This window comes from Physcomitrium patens, chromosome 16 (assembly GCF_059467195.1).
Source record: "Physcomitrium patens ecotype Gransden chromosome 16, ASM5946719v1, whole genome shotgun sequence".
Lineage (NCBI taxonomy): Eukaryota > Viridiplantae > Streptophyta > Bryopsida > Funariales > Funariaceae > Physcomitrium > Physcomitrium patens.
In genome coordinates, this window is record NC_143425.1 from 14,115,920 (window position 1) to 14,135,451 (window position 19,532).

The 19,532-nt window shown below is 34.2% G+C and overlaps 1 protein-coding gene and 2 long non-coding RNA genes across 3 annotated transcripts; 2 read left to right on the plus strand and 1 right to left on the minus strand.

Moving 5' to 3' along the window:
* Nucleotides 1-1,092: 1,092 nt before the first annotated feature.
* LOC149987667 (uncharacterized) lies at nt 1,093-3,655 on the minus strand. Its single transcript, XR_016507178.1, has 3 exons — nt 2,695-3,655; nt 1,770-2,098; nt 1,093-1,649 (listed from the first exon to the last, which is right to left on the minus strand). It is a non-coding gene; the product is annotated as an uncharacterized LOC149987667 (long non-coding RNA).
* Nucleotides 3,656-10,739: 7,084 nt separating this feature from the next.
* LOC112293344 (uncharacterized) lies at nt 10,740-11,832 on the plus strand. The gene is made up of 2 exons (XR_016507179.1): nt 10,740-10,848; nt 11,189-11,832. It is a non-coding gene; the product is annotated as an uncharacterized LOC112293344 (long non-coding RNA).
* A 2,857-nt stretch (nt 11,833-14,689) lies between these two features.
* On the plus strand, nt 14,690-16,098 carry LOC112293928 (uncharacterized). The gene has a single exon (XM_024543922.3). The coding sequence runs from the start codon at nt 15,031-15,033 to the stop codon at nt 15,832-15,834; it is 804 nt and encodes a 267-aa protein (XP_024399690.1). The 5' UTR covers nt 14,690-15,030; the 3' UTR covers nt 15,835-16,098.
* The last annotated feature ends 3,434 nt before the right edge of the window (nt 16,099-19,532 follow it).

A 19,532-nucleotide genomic window follows, 5' to 3' on the forward strand; every position in this document is an offset into this window, starting at 1 on the left:
TTATGACATTGGACCAACTTAATTTTTGAAATATTATCTTCTCTGAAAATAATGCTCCTCATTTTATAATTAAATTGTTTCTTTGAATAATATTAAGTAATATACTAAGATTTTTCACAATACAAGTACAATCTTTTTTGATAATGTTGATTTTTCTTTTTCTTTTTTCTTTTTTCTTTTTTGTGCTTAGTAAGAGATTTAAAATATATTGTAAATAGAATTTGGCATTGATAAAAAAAATTATTTGAAAACTAAAAAATTGTTGTTATAACTTCATTTATTCTTCTCAAATCAATTCTTTGGTCTTGGCATCTTTCAAAATTTTGATTGTCACATGCAATAGCTCAAACAATAAATTATTTTAATAAGTTTTTTTTTGATATTATTAATGATAAATATTTAAAATTATTTTTTAATTCATATCAAAATTAAATGATAAGAGTTTTGTCATTTTACTCTATATCAAAAGCAAGGTTTTGGAATTCAATAACATATATAATAACTCATTGTTCTACTTATTGTAAAAATAAGATATTTATTCTTGCTTCCTTTTTTTAAATTTCTTTCTATAAATGTAGCCATAAATATTTTTTAGAATAAATTTAAATTATATAAGAGTTATAAATATTAAAAAAATTATAACTCTTACATAGAAATAAGAATAAAAATAGAGGAAAAAAATATTTTTTAAAGTTTGTTGATATATAATAAAAAATAGTATTTTCAATAAATTTAATCTAAAAAAATATATTCAAAAAATTAACTAAAATAAAATGATTATACAATACAAATAACAATAAAGCTTTTTTAAAATTAAACTAGCTTATTTTTATGTTAAAATATGAATATAATGAAATATAACAAATTTATATATATATATATATATATATATATATATCCTTACTTACAATTAGACATATTGAAATTAAATAGATATTTTAAGCTTAACTGTTTTTATTATTAACTTGTAAACATTTATGATAATATTCATTTTGGTGGTGCACTCCAACCACTTGATTTGTATGGCTAGACATGATATATGTAAAGCACACTTCTTCACGTATATCACCCTCTAAAAACTTTAATAGTACGTTTTGTGGAATTTTCAGTCTTTATAAAGAATGTTTTTCATGTAATTGACTGAAAAAAGCATAGCCAGTTACGTTCGGAAGTTTTTACATTTGTATGCAGAAACGACAGCAATATTACAAATCAGTTGGAGAACTTCAGTGAGCGCTGCATCGCAACGAAGTCCGTCTTGCTATTCAAAGTCCCTGCCAGCATCTTGCAACTTTTCCCCAGAAGAAAATCTCATTCAAATGTCAGACAAAACCGTGCCAAAAAAGCATGTGAAAATGGAATCATAAAAACGAAAAGAAAAAGAAAACGAGGTTAAGTCATGGCCTAAGACTGCGAGATCCTTAGCAATACTTCGAACCGGCGTCTCATTAACGTTTTGAGTTGTAAACGGGATGAGACTAACACTAATTCGAGAATTCTCTCGATAACAGAGTCTGAGACTAGTTACCAAGTAAATGAATTTCAGTAAAAAGATTGAACACACCTTGATGTTGTGGCCGTTTGGGTGTGTCCTTAACCCAGTTAGAGATGTTCGTCACCCCATCCTTTCACTCTTCATCAGCATAATTCTACACAACAGCCAAATAAATCAGTTTACTATCTTGCACCAGCGCTTGAGACACAAAGGTCTCCGATCTACAGAGCTCTTGCTCAGTCTCCTGCCAAAGCATGAGAGAGCTTCAAATCACCTGTCTCAAGTACGCTGCATATGCTCTCTGAAGCATGCTCGAGGGAGCCAGATATTGCCAATAACTATACACAAGGCCACATCCATCTAGACGCTTCACCAGTTAAATAAAAGCAACCGCGAAAAAGGAATATAAAACCTTGCCAAAATAGTCAGGGAAAGATCTTTTGTTCACAGGAAAGGCTGCGAATTTGCTTACACAGTGAGTTTGGGACTTGACCGAGTATAATAAAACTCACAAGTGGAGATGCCCTCTGCTCTAAGGCTTCGATTCTGATCGTCCTACTGGACTGAATTAGTGTAATTGATCTTCAAGTGCCACCGACTTGCCTGTTGTTGGAATTCGCAAGGTCTGAGAAGATCAGTCTTGATCGGAAGGTTGAGGAAAGGGATGGGGCATGGACAGTGCTAAGAGAAGTGACCTGAGGTGCGACGCTGCCATTGCAGATTGGGGCATTATTGCGACAAGACAGGAGAAATAAACGGTTGAATTTAAATCCGCCTAATTTTAGCTTCCAGGGCCCCACGTTTCCGATGAGTGCTGCAGAGCAGTCTCCTTGTGATACAGTGCATAACAATAGATAATACAACGCTTCAATGAAATAGCGGCCTTTCTATAAGTCCTATGATTCAAACATTTGAGCCTATCAAGTGAAGCACCACAATTCAGGCTCGTAAAACACTACTGAGTCATCCGAGGGAAAGGAGACCATAGTTTGTCCGTCATTAATGAATGGATTACTCATGAATTCCACCATTTCTATGTACTCATCTACTTGCTTTTGCAAAGTAAAGTACAAACTTCCCTCATCTTGTAATAGCGATACAGTTTCCACTCCGCCGAATTCTGTGTTGATCCATTCCTCCACACTTTTGGAATCGGTCATATTCCTTAAGTGAGGCATTGCAGAAGAGAGTGAACCTACCACCGAAGCATATCCCGCCTGCTGTGTCGAGTCATGCAGTAGAATTTCGTTGCTAAAATTTTCGTTTACTTCTTCCTTGAGAATCTGTGCGGCTTCCATTTTATCGTGAAGGTTTTTATCAAATATGCTGCGAGGTTTTGATAACTTGTCCCCTATTTCCTCCAGGTTGGCATTCACACAACTGCGCGTCGTTAAACTTGTGTCGTGGAGGTGCAAGCGCTTTGGCAATTGCAAAGACTCGCAGGAAAGGATAGCTGGTCAATATCTCAGAGGTCTACAAAATTCCAAAGAATCCAGCGACCAGAGAAACTAATCTTCTCCTCGTTTGCATCAAGACAATGAGTTAACCATTTCGCAAGATTGACAATCTTCTTGAATCCATCTCCTCGCTTACTAAACTTTACTAACAGATGAAAGCTCGAGAACGCATCCCACATTAAACACCTAAAACCCTAAATTCAACATGAGGCAATAAGCCATAAGCAGCCTTCCACAATCCAACTCTTGTTACAACCTTGAGCTACAACTAAGCAGCACCAGAAACATCCTTCACCAAAGACCCTACAACACTCGCCGAGCTCGTGTCCGAGTCCTTCCACCACACCAAAGCAGAACGATGACGACGACGTCGACACCAGTAAGTCCGCAAACGAGAGAGAGAGGCGCTGAATGCAGTGGGACACAACAGCAGAGGGAAGAAGAAGTAAGATTATGAAGCCAGCTGAAGCTCAGGTGGCGACAAGATTCGCATTCACGGGGACCGACAGGGACGACGACGACTGCGTGAAGAAAGTCGTTTCACCGACGGGGATGGATCGAGTGCTGCATGCGGAGGCATCGTCGGCAGTGTGGGACCCAAATGACGCTGTGGGCGCGTTATTCCCTGCTTCATGGATTTCTCCGCAAGCCCTGCCTGATCTGCCCGACCTGCCCACCTTAATTTCCATCCATCATCAGGCTCTGTCCACCGTTTCTTCGCACTCTCTTGACGGCGAGAACTTGCGAAGGATGAATGTTATTTATCGTTGTGAAAGGGGGGCAGGGCTTTGGGAGAAGTTCGATGGGAGCTGTTCAGCACGCCCCTAAAGGTACGGAAGCAGGGGAATCGTGCGTGATACCCGATGCACCGACGACGACGGTGTCGACGACCTTGACCACCCAGGTGGACGATCGCGCTTGAGCTGGAAATTATCCCCCCTCTTTGCCTTTGTTTATGTTCCCAGGGATCTTGCCTCTGAGAAAACGACGAGGATTACGACGACGTCGACCAGAACTAGAATGAAGACAACGATGACGGAAATATATACGACGAGAAGGATGACGGCGCGACGACGACGACGGCGATGAGTTTTCAGTTGGGATCTTGGAACCCTGGAGGCTCTTCTACGTACTTCAAAGTTTCCAAGTGGCTTGCTCGCAACAATTTGCGGCCTCGAAACCCTAATTTGAAATTATGCTCCTCATACTTTTTTATTTCAAAAAGTTAAAAAAACATATTTCCGTAAATTGATTTACGTACTGAGTAAAAAATGTAATTGCTTGAGTGATTGGACCATGTTTGATAATAGTTTTAAAAATTATTGAATTTGTTCAAAATGTCAATTGCAATCTTATAATAATACATATTTATTCTTCATGTTTTTGCACTTGAAGATATACTGATAATCTAATCTCATGTATAAGTTGTTATTTACAAAAGAAGAAAAAATTTAAAATTCCAACATAAAAATTTATAAATGAATAAGTTTATATTTTATTTATTATTATTTTATTTTCTATAATTGTTGTGTATCTCTACTAACTTCTTTGTTAGTATTCAACTTAGCTTATATTTGTAAAACATGAGTGTAGATAAAAAGAAATAGTTCAAAATAAAGCATAAATTAACAAATAATAAATAATTTCTAATTATTGATTTGTTAAAAAAAGAATAAACAAAGAAGTAAATAAATAATAAAAATTCAACTAAAAAAGAATAATTTTAAGATTAAAAAATAGCAAATATAATCATATGAATATTAGAAATGTGATTTTTTTTAAAATCTTAAAATAGGATGGATAGTTTTTAAATCAAAAAATCAAAAAGCAAATATATATATATATATATATATATATATATATATAATAAATTATTTTAGATTTTATTATAAACATAAATATTTGAGATATAAACATTGGTAAATGAATGCATATTAATAGATATTAGTATAGCTTCTTCTCTTTAAGGTATTAGCTTTATAATGTTCCAACAAATACATAGGAAGATTTTGAGGTAGTTTAGAGGGTCAATGTTAAAGACATGAATCATAATAAAACTCTAAAGAAGTAATACACTCCTATAATACTTAGAAAGAGAAAGTAGACAAATTAAATATACATATATATATATATATATATATATATATATATATAATAGAAACTAAAATGACTATTGCCAAATTCAAAAAGACTAGAGATTCTTAAATTAAGACAAGAACATAAAAAAAGACATTGATAAGAGTGAAAAATGCCTTATACTTTTTTCTATATATATTCAATAATAAAGAGATATTATATCAAATAAAGAGACTTAATTTGTATTTAGATTTTGAACTCTTTTTAAGATATTCAAGATAGATATGAAAGTATCTTTGACCTTCCAACTTCAAACTAATGGACAAACAAAATAGTTGAATCAAGTATTGAAGCACTATTTGAAATATACTATCAACTATCAATAATGATATGCTTTAATAGAAGTAAATAACACTCAAGAGTTTAAAATAGAAGAGGTCTTGGATTCAAAACAATGCAAAAATAGGTTTGAATATCTTATACATTAGTATCAATATGATATTAGTGAATGCAAATTAGAGATATTTTTTAAAAATCTTGCAAATATGGTAAAGAAAGATGATGTTTTTCATCTACAACATCTATCAAAACAAAGATGAATAGGCAAGGAATTCTTTGCTATTAATCAACATAAGTTCAATAGAAATTGCATTTCATCTTTTATCATTATTTATAGTTTTTGTATATTTGTAGTCTTAAAGAGAAACAAAATCAGCAACCAACAAATTCAACTTAAGAATTATGCTTTATTGAGTTATTAGACAAAACATTAAAATTGTTACAACCTTCAAGATGTTGTAATAGAAATCAAGATGGTCAAGATTAGTATGTCCTTTCTTAAATAGATAGTGAAATACAATGCATTTGGTATCACAACTTTAGAAGAAACTCTATATTTGCTAATATGATTTAAAGTAAGAATCACTTTTAATGATATTTAAAATATTTTATTTATAAAAATTTACAAAAGCTCAGTAATAATCAAATAATAAAATAGTCATCTTTCTTTGATATATAATATTGTTCATAATTGATAAGACTTATTAATTATCTTTGAAATGAACAAAAATCAAAGTATAAGACTAATATAGTTATTTGTAGCTTGGAACTCTTCAACATATGATTACTACTTCTTGTAGAACTTGTTCCTGCAAAGGGGTGTTAATATCACAAATATCAACATTGGTATTATTAATTAAAAAGATAAAAAGAGTTAGTTAAAAATAAAAATAAGTGAATTTGATGATATCTTATAGAGAAACTTCTTTGAAGCTATATAGATGCAAATTCGACTTTACAAGTGTTTGTAGGTGAGTGACAAGATAAAAACTTAGCTAACAAGTTGACCATGTGTTGCACATGTTGACTATTTTTTTTACAAGTTGGCCATATGTTGCATATGTTGGCTATTTGTGGTACAAGTTGGTCATGTGGTACACATTTGAAAAACTTGATTTGCAAATTAGACACATGTCTTACAAATTAGACATATATGAAATAATCTATAGAAAGTTACCACCTAAATATCAAAGACATGAATCATTAGAAGACTTTTAAGAAGCAATATATTCTTGTGACCTCAAAAAGAGAAAATAAACAAATTAAAGATATAAATTAAAATGACAATTGTTAAATATAAAAAGACTAGAGATTCTTGAGCTACATTAAGAATATAAGAGAGGCATTGAAAAGAGTAAAAAAGGCCTCACTTTTATCTCCATATATTCAATCTAACTAAGAAGCTATGTGGTTATGTTTTATAGGTCATTCAACTTTATTCAAATTTACAACACATGTGTCTAATTTGCAAAACAAGTTTTCTGTATGTGCACTACATAGTCAACTTATATCACTAATAGCCAACTTGTTTATGAAGTTTTTAAAGTGAAACTCATCTACAACTATTGATAAATTCAAATATGTATCTACAAAGCTTTTATGAAGCTTCTTCATAAGATATTATCAAATTTACTTACTTTTAGTTCTATCTAAATTTTTTAATCTTTGTAATTAATAATACCAATTTTAATTTCTATAATGATTATTTCTTACAAACCATTATAACGAAATGATTAAATTTAATTTGAAACAAGTACATCAAATTTATTCGAATAGTGATTTTATTATAATTTTTTTATATACATTTATTTTATACGTATAATTTTATTGATTTTTAAAAATACATCTAATTAGCCTAGAATTTTCAATAGTACTTTTTATAATATTATAATTAATTAAAAGGATTTATTATATATTTATAAAAATAAAAAAATAAAACTAATATTAGAAATATTATAATATTCTAATATTATTATTTTTAAAACTAAAAGAATTATATAATTTTGATTAATTACTTTTATTCAAAAAAATAATAATAAACCTTTTTAAAATTTAGCTACAATCAACTTTCAAGAAGTACTAATTTATTTTAATTATTTTACTAGATAATATTTAAAATTTAAAATTTAAAATTTTAAGAATTAAATTTAAAGTTTTTATAAATTTTAATTTTCATGCTTTAGTATAAAATTAATATTTATTGAATTTTTCAATATACATGATAATTTAGATATTTATACAATTCTATTTAAAATAGTAATAAATTTTTTAAGTAAGTTGTAGACCTAGGTTTCAAAAAATCTATACATTATCTATAAAAAATTAATTTATTATATATAGAAGAAAAAATAAGAATATATGGCTTAATAATGGTATAAAATTTTAATACACAAGAGAAAAAGACCATTTATTTTACATGTTTAAAAGTTAAAATATTGAATATAATTTTTTCAATTTATTTTAAAAATTATTAGTTTAATATCATCTATTAGTAATTTTTAAATTTAAAATATCTTTTTTCACATTCTTAACCTCATCTAAGATCAATTTCAATAATATTTATATTAATTTAGACGGTTAGAAAGTATTTTATTTAAAATATACAAGGTTTAAATATTAAATAAAATAAAAATTCTACAAAAAATATTTGAATAGAATACATAGTAATAAAATTTATAATAATGTAATATGTATTTAAAGTTTAATTTTTTCATAAGGTTAATAACTTTTAAATATTATATATTTCAACCAAATTTTTACATACAAGGTTTTGCAATAATACATGTCTATTTTTGTATGTGTGTACATACTCATACATGAATATGCTTATTTATTATGTTTCAACTGATGTATTTAAAACTATGTCTAAATATTTAGTAATTAAACACATATCTTCGTCTAAAATAAAAAATTGTCTTTAATCTTAATGTTTTCTATTTTTATTTTATTTTTATATTATATGGCTTGTAAGATATATTTGTATTAAAGGATTTTTAATTCTAATGTTTCTTTATTTTTGATATTCTTGAAATATATATTTATTTTCTTTTAAAATACATTCATAAAATATCATAATTCTATTAAATAAATGCTTGGTTATAACGATCTAAAAAATTACATCATAATAGTAGTAATTTTTTAATTTTACTAAACTTTAATAGAGTTTTTTTTTTTTTTTTTTTTTTTCAAAAATACACTAAAAAAGCCAAAAATATCAAATCACCTATTTTAGATTTGAAATTAAATTAACTTTAGACTATGTTTTGTATTATCTATTACTACTTATAAACAAGTCTAATGGTTATCCATTACTTTAAACTACTCTTAATAAAAAATAGTATTTTTTATTAAAAATTATATATATATAAAATATAAATTATTAATATTAAGATATTTATTTGTATATGCATATATATAAAAAAAATTGAAATGATAATTTTGGAAAAAGAACATGAATACTTCCTTTAAACAAAGATTTATCTCTTCACCATTAGTATGACAATTACACTATTATACTTTAGAAAGATATGTATAGATATATATATATATATATATATATATATATTTATGAAGAAAGTAGATTAAATTTATTTAAAGACAATATTTTCACAAAAAAACCACATTAAGTAATTTAACATATTAGATAAGTATTAAAATAATTCATTTTTTTTTCAAAAAATTATTAATTTTAAGATATATAAGTTGATTTTTTTGTTGTAAAGAAATATTTTTAATAAATTAAAATATATGATCATTCAAATTATTCATCTTAATAGTTAGAAGTAAGCACAATATATTTTTACTTAATTTTTTGAAGAAAAAATAACTTTTTGTAAAGAAAATAAAAGAAAAAAAAAAATTAATGATCACTAAATAATAGTGTTGTTTTTTTAGATACACTTTCCTAACTTTCAAAGTATGCAATAATCAACTAATGAAATCAAACTTAAGTTTATCCTTTTAGTTGAATAGGATTTTAATAAAAAAAAAATATATATATATATATATATATATATATACTGAAATATTTTAAAATAAAATAATAAGATTGAACTTACATTTATAATAGACTTACTTTTTTAACCTATATTTCATATATTGTGAATATTATAGCTATTTGTTTTTTAGAAAAAGCATAAAATAACATACTAATACTTCAATTCTTATAAAGGGATTTGTTTATAATTAAAATTACATATATCTAAGTCTTTACATAAAAAATATTTTCAAATAATACTTTCCTAAAAATATTTTAAAAGACTTAATATTCAATATGTATCAAACTTACAAGGATATGAAGAAATAAATAAAATTATTAAATATAAGAAAATTTAAATTCCACTATTTTCCGACTTTTTGAGATAATTATTAGTTTATTTTCATATAATTTTTTCTTTTTAAGTATTTAATTTTTTAAAAATATTTCTATTTATAATCAAAATAGAAGATTTTATCTAATATTTATATATATCTAATAATTTTAAAAGAAAAATATATATATATATATATATATATATATGAATGAGATAGTACACAAATTGAACCAATCCCAATAATTTAATTCTATACATGTATTAAAATTAAATTAGTTATTTTTGCAAGTATTTTCCTTTTCAAAAAATAACTATTGTATGTTCTTGCTTTTCCAAAAGAATTAGTGGAGATTTGTTTTTCTTGAAACTGTTAGTACACTACACACTCCAAATGGCATTCTCAATGTGAAGAAGATTTACAACATGAAATTCCTCCAACAACCAAATTTTGAAGTAACCTGTATGTGAAACATGACGTTAAACAACATGCATATTATTTGGTAATACAGACTAGTAAGATTTCAATACTTTGCACACTGTGACAGGATTATGTATGAAGGCACTCAAACAAGTTAAACTTATTGATAGTTATAAAATCCTACTCTTAGATTAAATTGCTGGGCCTGAGATTCTAATCACCATTTCAAATTTTACAAAAGACTAAATAAATAAATAAATAATGTAACTTCACTTTCACGACACCCAAGTAATCTCATAACCAGAAAAGTTTACAAATTTGACTGCAACGAGAAAGAATGCTTTACTGACATGTAAAGCTTGTGAAAAAGTATCACCGAAAAAAGCGACTTCCATAATGAACGCGGATAGCCGAGTTAGTGGGTTCTAACGGCACGTAGCAACGGAGACGAGTAACACTCGGTAACGAGTATCCATTCCTCGGTATTCCAACTCGTGTCGGAAACTCGCCCTGCGCAGACTCCGAGGACCGCGCAGCCATTCCTCGCTGAACCTTCTACGACCAGGAATTCCTCCTCGGGGCATGAATCTTGCCCACCCTCGCCTCATTCGAAAGACCCCCTACAGTGATCCCTTCTTATCTCAGCCTCATGCGTTGATTGACCCATCTCTCGCTCCAAGGAAAGCAGCGGGCTGCATTTCACTCTCGCTCGTGGTCACAGAGGTTGTGAAGTTGAACTGTTTGGTCGAGGTGAGTTGTTGCTTCTGTGACTCCACCACGGGTCTTTGTAACTGTGTGTGAGGAGCGCATTGCAATTGAGTTCTGAGTGCACTCTTCCGGACAGGAGTTCAATTTCGAGAAGTTCCCAACGGTGGTGGACACGAAAAAGGGGTCGTGTCCTCGAGAGTGAAATGAGAATGTCACTTGTGAGATCCCTTTCGGGAGCCCATACACGAGTGAGCGGATGCCGGCGTGGAAGAGCCTGGTGGCGGCGATCTGAGACCCTGCCAACAAGCGCATGATTCAATTTCTTTGTTTATTGCCAAAGGTGTAGCCAGAGCTGACGATGGTATGCTTGTGTTAACTGCAGAGCTGGACTTTTGCAGATCAATCTCAGCTTCGCAATTGAGTCCAGGTTGCGGAGGGGCATTTTGGCTGCCTCTACAGCCGCCTTGGCAGCTTCTCTGCCAGCGGTCATCCCACTCGTGATTGTGTCTGATTGCCACATCGCCGAGGAATAGAGGAAACGGAATAAGTGGGCGAGAAGAAGCCTCTGGGGCATCTGCAACAAACGAGTGGCAAGAATTGTTTGCAATCGGCTTGGGACCGTAATCATCTACAACCGACGTTGATGTTGCTAATGAACTAGAACATTGCGGAGTAGAAGAAACTCCCAGGAGCACGTAAGAGAGGGTTGTAAAGAAGCAATTAGACTGAACAACGAAACTTTAGAAAAATCATTTAACTCCGAAACAACGAAAGCAAGTTGCTCCAGTTGGTCCCAGTGGAGGTTGAAACACGGGAGATGTGGCTTTAATAACTTCATTCCAAATTACTAGTTTCAATTCTCAACTAGCACAGCTAGCTGGAAATATTCTTCTAGAAATGTATTAATCGATATTCTACCCAACCGTCTTGCCTTCTAAATCATCCATGAGCTTCACATGGATCTACTGTTTAACAAAAGCGCGCTGCATACTTTGTACGCAATAAAATAAAAACTCTTGGCAACAACCTAAGCACGCTCCATTGAATAACTGTGAAGCCGAAGATCTTGAATCATTGGTCGAAGCTTTCATTTCTGGTGAAATCATGCTCACAACATCCAAATATGTCTGAAACCAAACTCTCCATGTCTGTAACGCAGCGATCAGTGTGTGTGCTTTGCAATGTAGTGTGTTCAAATCAGCTCACTCTCACTTCTCGTGAAGTTTCGCAAAGCAAAATAGGTCAAGCAGTTGTTGAAACCAACCACTACGCAGCACCACAAGCACAGTATGTGACACTCCATCGCATCCCTGTGCTGGACTCCAGCATCAGATAGCTATATTCGTTTGAGACTGAACCAACCATCATCGACGCAACTGAAGCTGCAGTAGTTCAGCGAGTTAAATCCCAGCTCAATCGCATTAGGTATGTCCATGGACACCGGGTGCTTCACTTTGAAACCAGAGGTTAGAACCCATCCTGGTACCTAACAAGTAGGTGTGAAATTGTGGCAACAGTGGAAAAGTGCAATTCGCGACAGGATTCCTTGTTAGGACCAACCTGATGACTCGGTTGTAATGATCATGGGCGTGGTGTAAGATGCCGAGACTGAAGTGGAAAGCAAGGCAGTGGGGCCCAAGACAAACGCGCTCCGGTTCATCCAAGGCTCACACACGAGTGATTCGTTGGGAAGAATATGGGAGAAAATAGCATGTTGACCCAGTGAGGGAATGTAGCAACAATTTTGTCTTACTCGGAGGGGTGGCTCGTTTACTCGAACATCGAACAGGAGAATCAGGACCCATGTACCCAACGGTAACAGGCCTTTCCGATGTCCTAGCAACAATCCAGTTCGCTAAAATATATCCAAGGCACGGTTCGCGATGGAGTTGCGGCCACCCTACTGCTGACCTCGTCGACGACCCTGCCGAAGATCCAGGCTGATAAGAACCCAGCATGTCTTAGAAAGTAAGTGGTGAGCTGATTAGCCAAAACACTGGTTGTTATGGAGTATGAGTAGAGCGAGGATTTTTCGTCATATGTGGGTTGAGCTGCAGATGTTGTAGAAGCTTGGAGAGCACTTTGCCATGTCACGCGGCGACCCCACACGTGACTTCACCCACTCAGTCAGTATTGCACCGCCACTTTATTTCTATTTTGAAGGATTCCTTGGTCATGAGGCCGCTGGTGGTTGGCCTTATCGCTTGAGCCCAAAGCCTAGGAATGTTGATTTGGCAGTCTTCGTTCTACCGCCACATCTGTAATTGAATTGTTGCTGATCTGGATCTCCGTGTTTGACCACTTAGATGGACTTGTGCTCTATTCTGCTTGTGCGGCTATTGATTCATTTGGTTTCTCCCTTTATCCTTTATCTTTGCTCAATTCCTCTCCTTTCTTCCACGTTCTTTAGTAGTTCATTATTTTCCTTTTGTGGGGTTGGCCTCTGGACATCTTTTGTGATGAACATTCGTATGTCTGTTCCATTCAATGACATACTAGACGGTTCTTATTGCAACAAATTAAGACACAAAGCGTGGATATATTACAATCAACAATCAAACATCCAATAGAATTTGCGTCCATTTATTCATGCACACAGGCTTTCATTGCGTGTTTTACTTTTGCTTTATAATGATGTTGTGAATTTGGTATACTTTATAGCATTTCGTTGCTGTTGTTGTTTTTATTTATTTTTAATTTTGTAATGATATAATTATTATGGTTGTCTCTTTGGGGTGTACAATGTCCCATCAAAGGAAAAGAAAAGAAAAGAATAAAGAAAACAGTATATGGATGATTAATTTTCGAACAAATGCAACTTTTACAGTGGTTGGTCAAATAAAAATTAGAAAAATACATTGAGCAAGATTATCAAAAAAAATATTTATTCAATTAAATTCACTCAAAAAAATCATTTATTCATGTATACATACTTATCTTTGGTGTCAATTGAAATTACTTTTGATTTGGTGCAGACTAAATATTCCAATTATAAAAAAAAAAAAAAAAATGTATTGTGTATGTGGTGATATGTATATATATATATATATATATATTCACATACATAAAATAAAAAAGTAAAAAACTCTAAATATATTTATGAAGATTATGCAGCAGTCAGTTCAGCCGTAGGAATATCAGCTGCATTTTGCATGTGTTAGAAAATAGTCGACAAAATCTTTCCACAATACGTAAACACAAACAAAAGTGAAGACAGGGTTGTTTCATGATATTTGATTTTCAGATGGGTATAATTCTATTCACCAGGACAAAAAAACAAATAACAAAACAATACAAAACAAAAAGGCAGAGCAGATTTGAAAGGATTTATTCCAAATCAACAACGCCTATGGGTCTCAGTTTACCAAAACTGCGTGGCGACTGCATCCGGAAAAGCACCGAATACACACACACACACACCCACACACTTACACACACAAAATGAGGTGTGACTGACTCATGAGCTGCAGCAAAAGCCAGCTATGGCGTCTTTCCACCAAGCAGCAGTAGCGGCAGAGAAAAGTAATGAAGCCAGGAGTGCACAACTGCATCACCAGGTACGGGCAGGGCAGGGCAGGGCAAGGTATGGCAGGGTAGGGCAGTAAAGGAGTTGGGGGGGGTGCGGATATGGAGGCGTGACGTAACGAGCAAGCTTCAACTACGGGTGTAAACGAGCATCTTACTCTGCGAAGTCCCTCGCAAAAGATGGGGTGCAAAGCTACAAACACCGCGGCAAAGTTGCCACCTCATTTGAGCATGTGGGAGCTTTTAGTTTTCAGAGATGCCGCGTCGGGGCCCACCTCTCTTCCATGCAAGCAGCAAGTGTCCACGGTGTCTCGAGGCCCACTCTCGCTGAATCAGTATATAGCACTGTCCCCTTGCCCTCGCCTTCCTATCAGCCTTTTCTCTCTCACTATCTATACATATAGATACATATACAAAACGCAGAGGTGATCGGTTCGGAGAGTGAGGTATCACACAAAACCAAACAAAATTTAATCGGTCACAGGGACATCAGTGCTGCGTTCAAAGAACAATTGTCAAGTGCTGTGAAGATTCGCCGCGAAGTGAGAATAGAGCGTTCGGTTACATTCGATTGTTGAGTCGAAAATTGCTGTTTTAGTGCTCTTGAGGGGTTGTGGAGGTTAAATTAGGGGAGCATTAGATTGGGTCGTGATCGGTAGTTGTGGGTTTTGAGATTCTGGAACTGTCGGCGTTGTCAGAATGGTGGAGAAAAGGAATGCGGCCACCTTGAAGGCGAAACGGGGAGGTGCCCTGTTGACGCATTTAACGACGCCCAGTTCTTCCATCGCGAAAAAATCTGCCTTCGGTGGGTTTGATCGGTTCCCCTGCTCTTCCTCGCAACAGGCGGCGTTCAAGGGAGTGCGGATGCGGGCTTGGGGCAAGTGGGTGACGGAGATTAGAGATCCCACCAGCAAGGCGCGCATTTGGTTGGGTTCGTTTTCTACTGCTGAAATGGCAGCTCGGGCTTACGACGCCGCAGTTGTGTGTCTGAAGGGGCCGTCAGCTCCGGAGCTCAATTTTCCTGATTCACTCCCCAATTACATTCCCAATTCAAGGTCGCCGAAGGACATTCAAGCTGCGGCTGCAGCCGCTGCCACAGCGTCTCTGCCAGCAGCCACCCCACTCGCCATTGGAGCTGATTCACGGAGTCACGAAGTACAGAGACAAGTTTCTGAGGACTGGATTTTCCCCAGCCTGTCTTGCATTCCTGAATTGCACGAGGATATGACGCTCCAAGACTTCGAAATTGCCCCTGAAATGAAAGTAGACGCAGGGAGCAGCTCGGCGGCAATGGAGGATTGGATCAACAATGAATTATTCGGAGGACTTGAGGAATCGTCCAACAATGAGAGCGATTTGTACCAAGAGCTGCTAAAGCTAGCGGAATGCCTGGACACGGCGGAATCGTCGTGCGCAATTTCACAACACGAATCGATTTCAGGATTGAATTTCTCTAGGCAAGACAACACGGGCTATGATTCAAGCCTGTGGTGCTTCACTTAATTGCCCTTGAAGTATGGGTAAATGTTTCCGTGTGTTATTCTTTTTTCTGTTTTTTTCTTGGGTGAAGATCGAACGAGCCGAGTGCATCGATCAAACAAGAGTGTAAAGACAAAATGCGGCGCAGGAGTTGTAACAGTTTTGTAAAACAGTGGACGAAATTTATTCAAGCATGCACTGCCTGGCATTTTCAGGGTTATGCTTTGTGGAGCAAGTGTACCGACGTCCGCAAGGACGAATAAATTTTAAGAGCAAGTTTGTACTCAAGAATGACTGAAATTGTACACTGTGAGCCAATTTTTGTGAACGGCAACCATTCACTCACTTTCCGAGCTTCCGTCGATTCCCAACATTCTACATTGACCTGTGCCATCATTCATTCTTCGTTGCTTGGTACGATGATGGCGGTAGATTGTCCATCGCGGCCCTCCAGCGGCTGATGGAGGATCCGATAGTGACCTGGCTGCCACACCAGAATAACTTTGTATACTCATGATTTCAAATCGGAGAAATACAAATCTTGATAAAACAAAAATAGAAAAAAGACAGGCAGAAAGACAAAAGAAATACCCCACTCATATACATATTCACCTCTGTTTACATTCACTTTGACTTCCACAGAGACAAAGGCAAAAAATTTAGGACAAAAGTGATATTTTGACATAAAAACACAAACGAGAAAAGAAAAGAAAAGAAAAGAATACACAGACACACACGCACAAACGTCTAACACTAGAGTGTTATACAAGCAACATTTTTTTGAAAATTTTGATGTCTTTATCAGTGTTGGTTCTCTCGCGTTTATTAGTGTGAGTTATAAACGATGATTTTGAGCAAGATGGGGAGGAATTTTGTATTGCTGTTTATTTGATAGATGATTGATTCTCGCAATTCTGGATTTGGGGTAGCATTGAAAACTGGACGAATGACTACGAATAATCGTTTTTTGTTCGGCCGTAATCCAGAGATGCACAACGTTCTCTTCACCAGCAGAAGTGGATTTCTGAAACACAAAGGCGTCATCCGGTTTCAGTATGAACATCGCCCTATAATGCGACCACTCGGCACCCATCTCGCTGGTGCAATGGCACTCTTGGTTTTCTCTACTTCTGCTTTTGACGCTAAACGATCCCGACATAGGGCGGCCTCTGTGAACCCACACTGACACCACCAACAAATATCTAGATAAGCAATGAGCAACTAAAGCGGAGGAGCAGTCCCTTGTCTGACATAGGTGGAGAGTTAGATACCGGAAGCTATCGAAGAACCTTACCGCTCACTTTGAAGATCAGGGCGTGGAACATTCTCCAATGAGTGGATTATTTAATACTAGGGCGAGTAAATATCCGGCTCCAAATTCTGGCGGCGAAGGGCCACGACAACAAAATGCAACGACGACGCTTGTGAATCCAAGTGGAGGGGAAGGAAATGGGAAAAGGGTTTAGTGAAGAATGGAATGTTGGGTAGGGCAATCGTGGAGTTGACTGCGTGAAGCAGAGCGAGACGCCGCGTTGGCTCCTATGGAATCATCGTCAGTTCGCCTCCAAGTGGATGCCGCGCCGGCCGCGGCGGATGCTGGAAGGAGAGCCAACAATGGCAGCGGCACACAAGTGAGTGTGTGAGGGAGGGAGGGAGGGAGGGAGGGAGGGAGGGAGGGCGTGAGCGAGAGTGAGAGTCCGTGGGTAGCGAGTAGTGAGTGGCGAGTGCTGGGTCACCTTTACCCTGATTCCATCACGTTTTAAACCTTGCCCCTACTTCGCTCCTCTCCGGTGGGGTTATAGGAACTCAACAGTTCCCCGAAAGCATCTCACGAACACGCACGCACACCCACACACACACGAGCACATGAAAAGGTAGATGAACGGTACTGGGATGGGGGACTGAGGTGGATAGATGGATGGATGAAAGTCTGGGAATTGAGATAAATCATTGTACGAAATGATGAATGGAAAATATAGAGATGAATGGTTGCGTGGATGGATATTTGGACAGGTGGAGTGTGGGTGGAATGTAGATGAATAAGCGTGTGTTTGGATGCATGATTGACGGGTGACGTAAAAATGTGTGGATGGTGAATGAATGTGTCGATGGGTGGATGAATATATGGATGGAAGATAAACATATGTACGTATGTATGTATTTATGTATGTATATATATGTGGAAATATACCTACATATATACATACATACATACACACACATATATATATATATATATATTTGGTTTCTACTAATTTTTTTCGAATGTTTTATTTTTAAATATATATTACACGTATTTCATATATTATGTTCATATTTTACATGAAAATATGTAGTAGTGATTACTTATCCTGGACATATTTTATTACAGTCAAATGTTTTATAATAGTAGATAATAGACCCAACTTTTTATTTATTTGTTGTTTCAAAGAAGTTGCTATTTTAATTTAGTTTTACTTCCTTAATTACCAATTTTTTTGTATATGCTATAAGTTTACATTTTTCAATTAATAAATTACTTGCATATGAACTCACATGCAGATAAAAGAAGATTTCTTATAATCTTTTGGTGGTTGATAATACACTATTTTTTTTTCTTTGGTGAATTTAAAGTTTATTTTGATTATCATCTATTTGTAGATAACTGTGTGAACTTACTTATTTTTCTATTTTTTGAAATATTTTTTATGAATTAAAGTTCTCCATTTTGAGAACCTAATTAGAGTTAATTAATTGGAATTTATAGTAGAAGCATAAGTAAAAAAGGCTTTAAATAACTACTTATATAACTAAGTCTACATAGTTGATATGTGATATTAGATTATACATAATTAACAATTAAAAATACTTTATAAAATATTCCCAGGAATGTCTTATATTACAAAATATATCTACATATATATATATATATATATATATATATATACATACATATAATACAATGAGTTCAAGATTTGATAATTAATACTACAAAATTAACTTTAATAAATAACTTATATAGACTATTTTATAAAAACAATTTAATATTTGTAATTATATATTTTTTAGAAATAATCAATTAAATTATATTATTTAAAATAATATATTCATAATAATAAGATAATGAAGAAAAAAAAGTGATCATAGATATTGAATATAATTATTCATATTCAAATATTATAGAAATTTGTATTGAATGTAGTAATATTATATAACAAATATTGAATCAAACTCATTTCGTGGATAGGCGAGAGGATCCTAGCCACTTAGCTAGAAGATTCCAAATATCCAGCATTCAATTTGAAAGTCTTATAAATCCAAAGCCCTAGTTTGAATAGAAAGATACACACTGCATTGCGTATACCAACAAATAAATCGACAATAGGCTGAACAAGGAAAAAGTTAAAATTTAGTGTCAACACAGCAATTACAACTCAGGCAAATATAAATCTGAAGCAGAAGCATAATCCTCCAAAATCGTTACAAGTGCCGGAGAAATACCTCCACTAGACATTGCAAATATGACAAGTTTGCATAGGTCTTGTAGTAATCCTTCCAAGTCATTTCTACCAAATGAATCGTAACCTAAAACATCATCATAAATTCAGCCCTGAATTTCTTCAAGCCGAGTGTGTACAGCACCAGTCCATGAATTTCACGCAGTGATGTCGCTGAAACAAGGACGGGGCTGGAGAGTCGGGGCTAGGGACGGAGGCTGGGGGAACAGGGACTGCGGGAATGGG